The sequence below is a fragment of the Oncorhynchus masou genome, unplaced genomic scaffold (genome assembly GCF_036934945.1).
Source record: "Oncorhynchus masou masou isolate Uvic2021 unplaced genomic scaffold, UVic_Omas_1.1 unplaced_scaffold_6954, whole genome shotgun sequence".
Taxonomy (NCBI): Eukaryota; Metazoa; Chordata; class Actinopteri; order Salmoniformes; family Salmonidae; genus Oncorhynchus; species Oncorhynchus masou.
The window spans coordinates 1-13402 of NW_027013411.1; the positions used below are offsets into that span (position 1 = coordinate 1).

Sequence of the window (13402 nt, forward strand, 5' to 3'; positions counted from 1 at the left end):
GAGGATGAGGTGCATTGGGAGACCTTGGTCTAATCCACTATAGGCACCCATCTGGAACAAAAACTGACTGACTACCTGAAGGACTAACTGAACTTGTCCAACATGAAATGCTTGTTTTTATTTTCCGTACTAATGAAAAGGACGTAGGAGAAACTAACCTGTGTCGCTCCTCTTCAGCTTCCTCCTCGGCCCGGTCCCTCTTCCTGTCTGGCTCCCCGTCCTCTCCATCTCTCACCTGTCAGGTGACAAACACCGGGCTATTAAAAGGTGACAAACACCAGGCTACTGAGGTGACAAAACACCGGGCTACTGAGGTGACAAAACACCGGGCTACTGAGGTGACAAAACACCGGGCTAATGAGGTGACAAAACACCAGGTTACCGAGGTGACAAAACACCGGGCTACCGAGGTGACAAAACACCAGGCTACTGAGGTGACAAAACACCGGGCTACCGAGGTGACAAAACACCAGGTTACCGAGGTGACAAAACACCGGGCTACCGAGGTGACAAAACACCAGGCTACTGAGGTGACAAAACACCGGGCTAATGAGGTGACAAAACACCGGGTTACTGAGGTGACAAAACACCGGGCTAATGAGGTGACAAAACACCAGGTTACCGAGGTGACAAAACACCAGGTTACTGAGGTGACAAAACACCAGGCTACTGAGGTGACAAAACACCAGGCTACTGAGGTGACAAAACACCGGGCTACTGAGGTGACAAAACACCGGGCTACTGAGGTGACAAAACACCAGGCTACTGAGGTGACAAAACACCAGGTTACTGAGGTGACAAAACACCGGGCTACTGAGGTGACAAAACACCAGGTTACTGAGGTGGCAAAACACCAGGTTACTGAGGTGACAAAACACCAGGTTACTGAGGTGACAAAACACCAGGTTACTGAGGTGACAAAACACCAGGTTACTGAGGTGACATAACACCGGGTTACTGAGGTGACAAAACACCGGGTTACTGAGGTGACAAAACACCAGGTTACTGAGGTGACAAAACACCAGGCTACTGAGGTGACAAAACACCAGGTTACTGAGGTGACAAAACACCAGGTTACCGAGGTGACAAAACACCAGGTTACCGAGGTGACAAAACACCGGGTTACCGAGGTGACAAAACACCGGGCTACCGAGGTGACAAAACACCAGGTTACCGAGGTGACAAAACACCAGGTTACCGAGGTGACAAAACACCAGGTTACCGAGGTGACAAAACACCAGGTTACCGAGGTGACAAAACACCAGGTTACCGAGGTGACAAAACACCAGGTTACCGAGGTGACAAAACACCAGGTTACCGAGGTGACAAAACACCGGGTTACCGAGGTGACAAAACACCGGGCTACCGAGGTGACAAAACACCAGGTTACCGAGGTGACAAAACACCAGGCTACCGAGGTGACAAAACACCGGGCTACCGAGGTGACAAAACACCAGGTTACCGAGGTGACAAAACACCAGGTTACCGAGGTGACAAAACACCAGGTTACCGAGGTGACAAAACACCAGGCTACCGAGGTGACAAAACACCGGGCTACCGAGGTGACAAAACACCAGGTTACCGAGGTGACAAAACACCAGGTTACCGAGGTGACAAAACACCAGGTTACTGAGGTGACAAAACACCAGGTTACTGAGGTGACAAAACACCAGGTTACTGAGGTGACAAAACACCGGGTTACTGAGGTGACAAAACACCAGGTTACTGAGGTGACAAAACACCAGGTTACTGAGGTGACAAAACACCAGGCTACTGAGGTGACAAAACACCGGGTTACTGAGGTGACAAAACACCGGGCTACTGAGGTGACAAAACACCGGGCTACTGAGGTGACAAAACACCGGGCTACTGAGGTGACAAAACACCGGGCTACTGAGGTGACAAACACTGGGTCACAGTGGGCATTTAGCAGAGCCGTTAGCAGCACCACTACTAAATCATGGCTGCCACTGCAAAATCATTTAAATAAATAATGATATACTTTTTAGGATAGTCAAACGTTTTCAGTGTAAACTTAAAAATCACTAAAACCAGATATAAAGTATGTAGAAAAGATAATGGACCTAATATATATATCACACACATACACTACCATTCAAAAGTTTGTGGTCACTTAGAAATGTCCTTGCTTTTGAAAGAAAAGTACATTTTTGTCCATTAAAATAACATCAAATTGATCAGAAATACTGTGTAGACATTGTTAATGTTGTTAATGACTATTGTAGCTGGAAACGGCTGATTTTTAAAAATGGAATATCGACAGAGGCCCATTATCAGCAACCATCACTCCTGTGTTCCAATGGCACGTTGTGTTAGCTAAATCAAGTTAATCATTTTAAAAGGCTATTTGATCATTAGAAAACCCTTTTGCAATGATGTTAGCACAGCTGAAAACTGTTGTTTGATTAAAGAAGCAATAAAACCGTCCTTCTTTAGACTAGTTGAGTATCTGGAGCATCAGCATGTGGGTTTGATTACCGGCTCAAAATGGCCAGAAACAAAGGACTTTTTTCTGAAACTCGTCAGTCTATTCTTGTTCTGTGAAATGAAGGCTATTCCATGTGAGAAATTGCCAAGTAACTGAAGATCTCGTACAACGCTGTGTACTACTCCCTTCACAGAACAGCACAAACTGGCTCTAACCAGAATAGATTAGAGTGTCTAGTTTGAGAAACAGACGCCTCACAAGTCCTCAACTGGCAGCTTCATTAAATAGTACCCGCAAAACACCAGTCTCAACGTCAACCATGAAGAGGCGACTCTGGGATGCTGGCCTTCTAGGCAGAGTTGCAAAGAAAAAGCCATATCTCAGACTGGCCAATAGAAAGAAAAGATTAAGATGGGTAAAGAACAGACACTGGACAGAGGAAGATTGGAAAATGTGTTATGGACAGACAAATCTAAGTTTGAGGTGTTTGGATCACAAAGAAGAACATTCATGAGACCCAGAAAAAATGCAAGAGGAGTGCTTGACGCCATCTGTCAAGCATGGTGGAGGCAATGTGATGGTCTGGGGGTGCGTTGGTGGTGGTAAAGTGGGAGATTTGTACAGCGTAAAAGGGATCTTGAAGATGGAAGGCTATCGCTCCTACAACAGGACAATGACCCAAAGCACAACTCCAAACTATGCAATAACAATTAAGGGAAGAAGGAGTCGCTGGTATTCTGTCTATAATGGAGTGGCCAGCATATTCACCGGATCCCAACCCTACTGAGCTGTTGTGGGAGCGGCTTGACCGTATGGTACGTAAGAGACCATCAAGCCAATCCAACTTGTGGGAGGGGCTTCAGGAAGCATGGGGTGAAATCTTTTCAGATTACCTCAAATTGACAACTGGAATGCCAAAGGTCTGCAAGGCTGTTATTGCTGCAAATGGAGGATTCTTTGACGAAAGCAAAAGTTTGAAGGACACTATTATTTCAATTTTAAAAAACAACATTATTTATAACCTTGTCAACGTCTTGACTATATTTCCTATTCATTTTGCAACTAATTCATGTATGTTTTCATGAAAAACAAGGACATTTCTAAGTGACGCCAAACGTTTGAACAATAGTATGTATGTATGTACAGTGGGGCAAAAAAGTATTTAGTCAGCCACCAATTGTGCAAGTTCTCCCACTTAAAAAGATGAGGCCTGTAATTTTCATCATAAGTACACTTCAACTATGACAGACAAAATGAGAAGAAAAATCCAGAAAACCACATTGTAGGATTTTTAATGAATCTATTTGCAAATGATGGTGGAAAATAAGTATTCATGTGACAAATACAATTCGATTTGATGATTCATGACCTTTTTGGAGGTCGGCCCATTTGGGATTCAAATAGAAACATTACATTATGGACTTGAGTAACATTGGTTTGAGGGCTGTCAAATACAAACAATGAGATCCTTGAAAAACATAGGATTTGGTCTGAAAAATCAATACAGCCTAACTGTCCCGCAAACTGTGATGGAGTCAGTACAACTAACCAGAACACAAGACGGGAGTCAGTACAACTAACCAGAACACAAGACGGGAGTCAGTACAACTAACCAGAACACAAGACGGGAGTCAGTACAACTAACCAGAACACAAGACGGGAGTCAGTACAACTAACCAGGCCACAAGACGGGAGTCAGTACAACTAACCAGAACACAAGGCGGGAGTCAGTACAACTAACCAGAACACAAGACGGGAGTCAGTACAACTAACCAGAACACAGGACAGGAGTCAGTACAACTAACCACAACACAAGACAGGAGTCAGTACACCTAACCACAACACAAGACAGGAGTCAGTACACCTAACCACAACACAAGACGGGAGTCAGTACAACTAACCAAAACACAAGACGGGAGTCAGTACAACTAACCAGAACACAAGACGGGAGTCAGTGTCAGTACAACTAACCAGGCCACAAGACAGGAGTCAGTACAACTAACCAGAACACAGGACAGGAGTCAGTACAACTAACCAGAACACAAGACGGGAGTCAGTACAACTAACCAGAACACAAGACGGGAGTCAGTACAACTAACCAGGCCACAAGACAGGAGTCAGTACAACTAACCACAACACAAGACAGGAGTGGTTCCCTGTATGAAAACATGTCACCATAAAACATACACATGTAAACAAAAAGAAGAAGTGATGTTTTTTTTTAAATATCAGAATGTTGTTGACCGTGACCCAAGTCACAGAGCATAACAATGAAGACTAGCAGGACTCCTCCCAGTCCTGCATTTTCCTGGAGAGGCTTCCTGTCCACCAGCTGGAACAATCAAAACGGACTCATTCTCCAGTACAGTACAACAATCACATGCTGCAGGAATGTCAACAGCCGTTCATCAAGAATAGCCAAGCTGCTGGGACAAGCCCACTACGGGGCTGTCACTGTCTGGCTCAGCCAAACACACTGAAGGACATTCCCTGATTGTGTTGCAAATGGCAACCTATTCAACAGAGCCCCGGTCTAAAGTAGTGCACTATATAGGGCGTAGGGTGCCATTTGGGATGGAGACCAAGTCTTAACGGCCAAAACGGTGGCTTGCTTGACCTTGGAACAAACAACACATGTAGTGCCATTTGGAGGACGTTTGCTGCAGTAGAACAAAATACCAATGTAAACAACAGGACTGAGGGTCAAGGAGGAAGCTGCAAAGTGGACTTTGGTTGTGTTGGTCGCACTCAGTAACACTGGTAGACTACATACAGTGTGTGTGTGACTGATAAAAGCCTAACTCTTTTAGGCGAGGGGCCTATCCCTACTAGGGAAACACTGGTAGACTACATACAGTGTGTGTGTGTGTGTGTGTGACTGATAAAAGCATAACTCTTTTAGGCGAGGAGCCTATCCCTAGTAGGGAGACACTGGTAGACTACATACAGTGTGTGTGTGTGTGTGTGTGAGACTGATAAAAGCCTAACTCTTTTAGTCGAGGGGCCTATCCCTAGTAGGGAAACACTGGTAGACTACATACAGTGTGTGTGTGACTGATAAAAGCCTAACTCTTTTAGTCGAGGGGCCTATCCCTAGTAGGGAAACACTGGTAGACTACATACAGTGTGTGTGTGACTGATAAAAGCCTAACTCTTTTAGGCGAGGGGCCTCTATCCCTAGTAGGGAAACACTGGTAGACTACATACAGTGTGTGTGTGACTGATAAAAGCCTAACTCTTTTAGTCGAGGGGCCTCTATCCCTAGTAGGGAAACACTGGTAGACTACATACAGTGTGTGTGACTGATAAAAGCCTAACTCTTTTAGTCGAGGGGCCTATCCCTAGTAGGGAAACACTGGTAGACTACATACAGTGTGTGTGTGACTGATAAAAGCCTAACTCTTTTGGGCGAGGGGCCTCTATCCCTAGTAGGGAAACACTGGTAGACTACATACAGTGTGTGTGTGACTGATAAAAGCCTAACTCTTTTAGTCGAGGGGCCTATCCCTAGTAGGGAAACACTGGTAGACTACATACAGTGTGTGTGTGACTGATAAAAGCCTAACTCTTTTAGGCGAGGGGCCTCTATCCCTAGTAGGGAAACACTGGTAGACTACATACAGTGTGTGACTGATAAAAGCCTAACTCTTTTAGGCGAGGGGCCTATCCCTAGTAGGGAAACACTGGTAGACTACATACAGTGTGTGTGTGACTGATAAAAGCCTAACTCTTTTCGGCGAGGGGCCTATCCCTAGTAGGGAAACACTGGTAGACTACATACAGTGTGTGTGTGACTGATAAAAGCCTAACTCTTTTAGGCGAGGGGCCTATCCCTAGTAGGGAAACACTGGTAGACTACATACAGTGTGTGTGTGACTGATAAAAGCCTAACTCTTTTAGGCGAGGGGCCTATCCCTAGTAGGGAAACACTGGTAGACTACATACAGTGTGTGTGTGTGACTGATAAAAGCCTAACTCTTTTAGGCGAGGGGCCTATCCCTAGTAGGGAAACACTGGTAGACTACATACAGTGTGTGTGTGACTGATAAAAGCCTAACTCTTTTAGGCGAGGGGCCTATCCCTAGTAGGGAAACACTGGTGTCGTATTATGTAGCTATAAGTTGAGGACCCATGATGACTAGCTAAATGTCCAGGGGCCATACTGAACAGAGCATATGCCAGCTAGCTAGCGACAAAGAAAAAAGTGTGAAGATATAAAATGCATTGTAGAATACAAATGGGATCACCACACGGAGTTCTCACTACCTAAGAGCTCTATCTTGAATTACTCCTGAGACGCCCTCTCATTTGGGACCGTATCAACAGCAGCAGAGGAACGCCCAACTGGGTTCTGTTATATGGAGGCGGAGTTGAGGTGATATCTGGTCGCGGATTGGCTAGAACAACATGTAGTCACCATCAGTCAATTGTAGTAAAAAATGTTCCATTCTGAAAAGGCTTACCTGTTACCCATGTTAGTCCTGTACAACTACAGCCCTTCTGCAGGGTGCTGAGGTGTATACCTTTAATACAAACTTGACTTTTTTTCACCTACTATGCAAACAGATTCAAATTGGGCTATCTGGGATCCTCAGGACGTCCGTACCCTAAACCCTAACCATTTAAAAAGTCAACTTCAAATGGGGACCCAATGGACCCAATTGAATCTTAGCTTACATAGTACGAGCAACGAGGGAAAAGTCAGTGATTGTATTCGCTACAAGTTTTCATTTAAAAGTATGAATTTCATCACCCGGCAGAAGGAATGTGGTTGTACATAGAGACTAACATATTAGAGACTAACATAGTTACTAACATATTAGGGACTAACATAGTTACTAACATATTAGGGACTAACATATTAGGGACTAACATATTAGGGAATAACATATTAGGGACTAACATATTAGGGACTAACATATTAGGGACTAACATATTAGGGACTAACATATTAGGGACCAACATATTAGAGACTAACATATTAGGGACTAACATATTAGGGACTAACATATTAGGGACTAACATATTAGGGACTAACATAGTTACTAACATATTAGAGACTAACATATTGGAGACTAACATATTAGGGACTAACATATTAGGGACTAACATTAGGGACTAACATATTAGGGACTAACATAGAGACTAACATATTAGGGACTAACATAGTTACTAACATATTAGGGACTAACATAGGGACTAACATATTAGAGACTAACATATTAGGGACTAACATATTAGGGACTAACATATTAGGGACTAACATATTAGGGACTAACATATTAGAGACATGTAAGGGTTTTCAGCATTGACACTTTTACAAGAATTGACTGATGGTGGCTCAATGTTGTTAAATCAATTTGTCACATGCTTGGTAAACATCAGGTGTAGACTAACAGTGAAATGCTTGGTAAACAACAGGTGTAGACTAACAGTGAAAAGCTTGGTAAACAACAGGTGTAGACTAACAGTGAAAAGCTTGGTAAACATCAGGTGTAGACTAACAGTGAAATGCTTGGTAAACAACAGGTGTAGACTAACAGTGAAAAGCTTGGTAAACATCAGGTGTAGACTAACAGTGAAATGCTTGGTAAACAACAGGTGTAGACTAACAGTGAAATGCTTGATAAACATCAGGTGTAGACTAACAGTGAAATGCTTGGTAAACAACAGGTGTAGACTAACAACAGGTGTAGACTAACAGTGAAATGCTTGGTAAACAACAGGTGTAGACTAACAGTGAAATGCTTGGTAAACAACAGGTGTAGACTAACAGTGAAATGCTTGGTAAACATCAGGTGTAGACTAACAGTGAAATGCTGACTCACGGGCCCCCAACAATGTAGAGAGAAATAATAGAGAAATAATAGAAAAGTAAAACATGTAATAATAAAATACACAATGAGTAACGATAACGTGGCTATATACACAAGGTACCAGTACCTAATCCATTTGCAGGGGTACGAGGTAATATAAGATGTATGTACATATAACTAGGAATAAAGTGACAAACAGTAGCAGCAGTATTTATTATTTAACTTGGCAAGTCAGTTAAGAACAAATTCTTATTTTCAATGACGGCCTAGGAACAATGGGTTAACTGCCTTGTTCAGGAATGACATATTTGTACCTTGTCAGCTCGGGATTCGATCTTGCAACCTTTCGGTTACTAGTCCAACGCTCTAACCACTAAGCTACGCTGCCGCCCCATGAGTCAAAACGGTTAGTGCAAAAAAGGGTCAATGGAGATCATTAAATATTTAACTAAATAGCTACCCGGACTAACTATTTAGAAGTTTTATGGCTTGGGGGGGGGGGGGGATAGAAGCTGTTCAGGGTCCTGTTGTTTAAAGACATTCAATCTCTCCCTATCCCAGTCTGTTGTCCCTACATGCTTCAAGATGTCCACCATTGTTCCTGTACACAAGAAGGCAAAGGTGACTGAACTAAATGACTATCACCCCGTAGCACTCACTTCTGTCATCATGAAGTGCTTTGAGAGACTAGTTAAGGACCATATCACTATCTTATCTGATACCCTAGACCCACTTCCGTTTGCTTACCACCCCAATAGATCTACAGACAATTCCATCGCACTGCCCTATCCCATCTGGACAAGAGGAATACCTATGTCAGACCGCTCATTGGCTATAGCTCAGCCTTCAACATCATAGAACCCTTTAAGCTCATCATTAAGCCCGGGCCCTGGGTCTGATCACGGCCCTGTGCACCTGGTTCTTGGCCGCCCCCAGGTGGTGAAGGTAGGAAACACCTCCACTTCACTGATCCTTAACACAGGGGCCCCACAAGGGTGTGTGCTCAGCCCCCTCCTGTACTCCCTGTTCACCCATCACTGCGTGGCCATGCACGCCTCCAACTCAATCATCAAGTTTGCAGACGTCAACAGTAGTAGGCCTGACTACCAACAATGACGAGACCGCCTACAGGGAGGAAGTGAGTACCCTGGCGGAGTGGTGCCAAGATAATATAACCACTCCCTCAAGAAAACGAAGGAACCGATCACAGACTTCAGGAAACAGCAGAGGTGCACACCCCTATCCCTAGACTGGACCGCAATGGAGAAGGTGGAAAGCTTCAAGTTCCTTGGCTTCAAGTTGCAAAGCTCCAAGTTGCTTAACTTAGTGATTAGAGCGTTGTACTAGTAACTGAAAAGTTGCTGACGAGGTAAAAGTCTGTCCGTTCTGCCCCTGAACAAGGCAGTTAACCCACTGTTCCTAGGGCGCCATTGAAAATAAGAATTTGTTCTTAACTGATTTGCCTAGATAAATAAGATTTTTTTTTAAATAACAATAAAAATACATCACTGACAATCTGAAATGGTCCACCCATGCAGACAGTGTGGTGATGAAGGCACAGCAGGAGGATGAAGAAATGTAGCTCGGCCCCGAAGACTCTCAGAACCTTTTACAGATGCACAATTGAGAGCATTATGTCGGGCTGTATCACCGCCTGATATGGCAACTGCACCGCCCACAACCACAGGGCTCTCCAGAGGGTGGTGCGGTCTGCCCAACGCTTCACCGGGGGCACACTACCTGCCCTCCAGGACATCTACAGCACTCGTTGTTACAGGAAGGCCAAAAATATCATCAAGGACATCAACCACCCGAGCCACTGCCTGTTCACCCCGCTATCATCCAGAAGGCAAGGTCAGAACAGGTGCATCAAAGCTGGGCCCGAGAGACTGAAAAAGCTTAGATCAAGGCCATCAGACTATTAAATAGCCATCACTACCCGGTTACTCAACCCTGCACCTTAGAGGCTGCCGCCCTATATACATAGACATGGACACATTGGCCACTTTAATCATGGAACACTGGTCACTTTAATGATGTTTACACACTGCTTTACTCATCTCATATGGGCATATTGTTTTCTATTCTACTGTATTTTAGTCAATGCCATTCCGACATTGCTCGTCCTAATATTTATATATTTCTTCATTTCATTCTTACTTTTAGGTTGTGTGTATTGTTGTGAATTGTTAGATACTACCTGTTGGAGTTAGGAACACAAGCATTTTGCTACATATGTGTTTCCAATACAATTTGATTTGATGGTTCCAGACTTGGTGCATTGGTACCGCTTGCAGTGCGGTAGCAGAGAACAGTCTATGACTTGGGTGGCTGGAGTCTGACAATTTTTAGGGGCTTCCTCTGACACCGCCTGGTATAGAGGTCCTGGATGGCAGGAAGTTCGGCTCCAGTGATGTACTGGGCCATACGCAATACCCTCTGTAGCTCTTAGAGATGTGGACAGCGAGTAACTTGAAGCTCTCAACCCACTTCAGCCCTGTCGATTTGAATGGGAGTGTACTTGGCCCTTCTGTTTCCTGTAGTCCACGATCAACTCCTTTGTCTTGCTGACATTGAGGGAGCAATTGTTGTCCTGGCACCACACTGTCAGGTCTCTGAACTCCTCCCTATAGGCTGTCTCATAGTCGTAGGTGATCATCTGCCGTGTCATCAGCAAACTTAATGATGGAATTGGAGTCGTGCTTGGCCATGCAGTTGTGGGTGAACAGGGAGTACAAGAGGGGACTAAGCACGCACCCCTGAGGCGCCCCCGAGTTGAGAGTCAGCATGGCGGATGTGTTGTTGCCTACACTCACCACCTGGGGGCGGCCCGTCAGGAGGTCTAGGATCCAGTTGCAGGTGTTCAGTTCCAGGGTCCTTAGCTTAGTGATGAGCTTGTAGGGCACTATGGTGTTGAACGCTGCACTGTGACATTAGTCAATGTATTCTTACATGAACAGACTGCGTCATCTGTGGATCTGTTGGGGCGGTATGCAAATGAGTGGGTCCAGGGTGTCTGGGATGATGGTGCTGATGTGAGCCATGACCAGCCTTTCAAAAACATATCATGGCTACAGATGTGCTTACTAAGGGGCGATAGTCATTTAGACAGGTTGTTGCTTGCAAATCCCATGACCGGTTATCAAAACAACCCCAAGAAAACAAAGTTGAAGATTCTCAGCTAATATCAACAGTTGATAATGAACAAACATGTTTGAGTAAATTATCCCATCATAGCTAGCTAGCTATTTTCACCATCAGTTCACAACTAGCTAACTAGCATAGCAAGCTAAATACAGACAGCTAGTTAGCTAGCCTAGTAGTTATCTAACCAGCTAACCATGTAGAATATGTTATTTGAGCTTCCAGTTAATCCGTTTTGCACAGCTAACGTTAGCTTGCTATGTACATTTCAAACGAATGTCAAGAGCAATGCTGTGTGTAACTAGCTCCTGTTCTTTCCATCAGCTAGCTAACGTTACCCAGCGAACTCAAACAGCTGGTAGCGAGCTAGCTAATTCTATGTTTGTACTGTTTACAACACAGACATTGTTATTGCTGGGTGATACTCACTTGAAGTTGTCGACCTCTCAAAGCTTTGAGTCTTTCTTTCCTTTTTAATGCTTGTTCCTGCAGTGAACCAACCGATTGCTCCATTTTTGTTTCACGTTGTGTTGTCGTGGTTCGGAAATCGATTCATAGGACTAGCTAGTAGCTACTCGCAAAGGTTTAGAAGCGAGTGCTGAGCGCATCGATTCATGGCCTGAACATCTGAGCAAATAGGCAGGCTACTGGGGCCTACTGTATTAAATGATGTGCAAAATAATAACACACTAATATCATCAGAATATCTGATAAAATATGTATTTTTTAAACATATGCATTTACTAGAGAAAAAGTAGAAGGCAAAATTATATCAAATTATAAGGCTGAAAAGCCTGCAATAATGTCACAGGACATCATGATCAACAATCAGGCCTCTATAATGTTTTTCAATGAAAATAAAACATCAAACTATATGGTTGCCTTGTACAACATTGGCACCTTGTTTACTGAGCAAATATGCAGGGGTGCAAAAAATAAACATTTAATTTGATCTTGGAAGGCTTTTTATTTGAAATAAGTCGTGGTTCAGTTGACCCTGGTCAACCAGTCGACTGCCTGCCCCTCTCCCAGACTAGAATTGGCTCAATGGAAATCCTGTCCATCTCTAGTGAATCTTTGTTTTCATTTCAACAGCTTTCCACTTGTCATGTGCAGGACGTCTTGCACAAGATTGATGTTAAAAAACATCCACTAGGGCTCATTTGCTTGATCCTTTGTTGCAGCTTTCTGCTCCCCTGAATGCAGAATAATAACTATTATTTTTAACCTTACAATTATTCCTGGTACAATTCCCAGGGTCTGGAAGGTGGCCCATATACTCCTCCTTCACAAAGGCAGTGATCTGTGTGACCTAAATCTTTATTGAACTATTTCCAAACTCTCTTGCCGAGCAAAAATTCTAGAATCCTTGGAAAACCTAAATGTATATCCTTTTGAACTAGGAAATGTATTATAAATGTACACCAGTCAGGTTTCAGACCAGATTAAATAAAGGACCATCTTTTGAACTAGGAAATGTATTCTAAATGTACACCAGTCAGGTTTCAGACCAGATTAAATAAAGGACCATCTTTTGAACTAGGAAATGCATTCTAAATGTACACCAGTCAGGTTTCAGACCAGATTAAATAAAGGACCATCTTTTGAACTAGGAAATGCATTCTAAATGTACACCAGTCAGGTTTCAGACCAGATTAAATAAAGGACCATCTTTTGAACTAGGAAATGTATTCTAAATGTACACCAGTCAGGTTTCAGACCAGATTAAATAAAGGACCATCTTTTGAACTAGGAAATGCATTCTAAATGTACACCAGTCAGGTTTCAGACCAGATTAAATAAAGCACCATATTTGCTACTTTTTTGGTTTTAAATTATTTTCTTAATTGTTTGGATAAGAAGAAACACTGTGCGGCCTCTTTTATTGACCTGTCTAAAGCCTCCGACACTGTGGATCACTCAGTACTTATTCAGAGGCTTTCGTCAATTGGCCTGGACCAGGCTGCATGCAGCTGGTTGGATAATGATTTAA

General features: G+C 43.6%; 1 protein-coding gene across 1 annotated transcript; it reads right to left on the reverse strand.

Moving 5' to 3' along the window:
• Window positions 1-158: 158 nt before the first annotated feature.
• LOC135537003 (coiled-coil domain-containing protein 12-like) lies at window positions 159-12011 on the reverse strand (the record flags this gene model as incomplete). Its single annotated transcript, XM_064963213.1, is given in 2 exon segments — window positions 159-235; window positions 11839-12011. Coding segments are annotated over 2 exon segments (161 nt in total), but the record flags the coding sequence as incomplete, so codon positions are not given.
• Between the last annotated feature and the right edge of the window lie 1391 nt (window positions 12012-13402).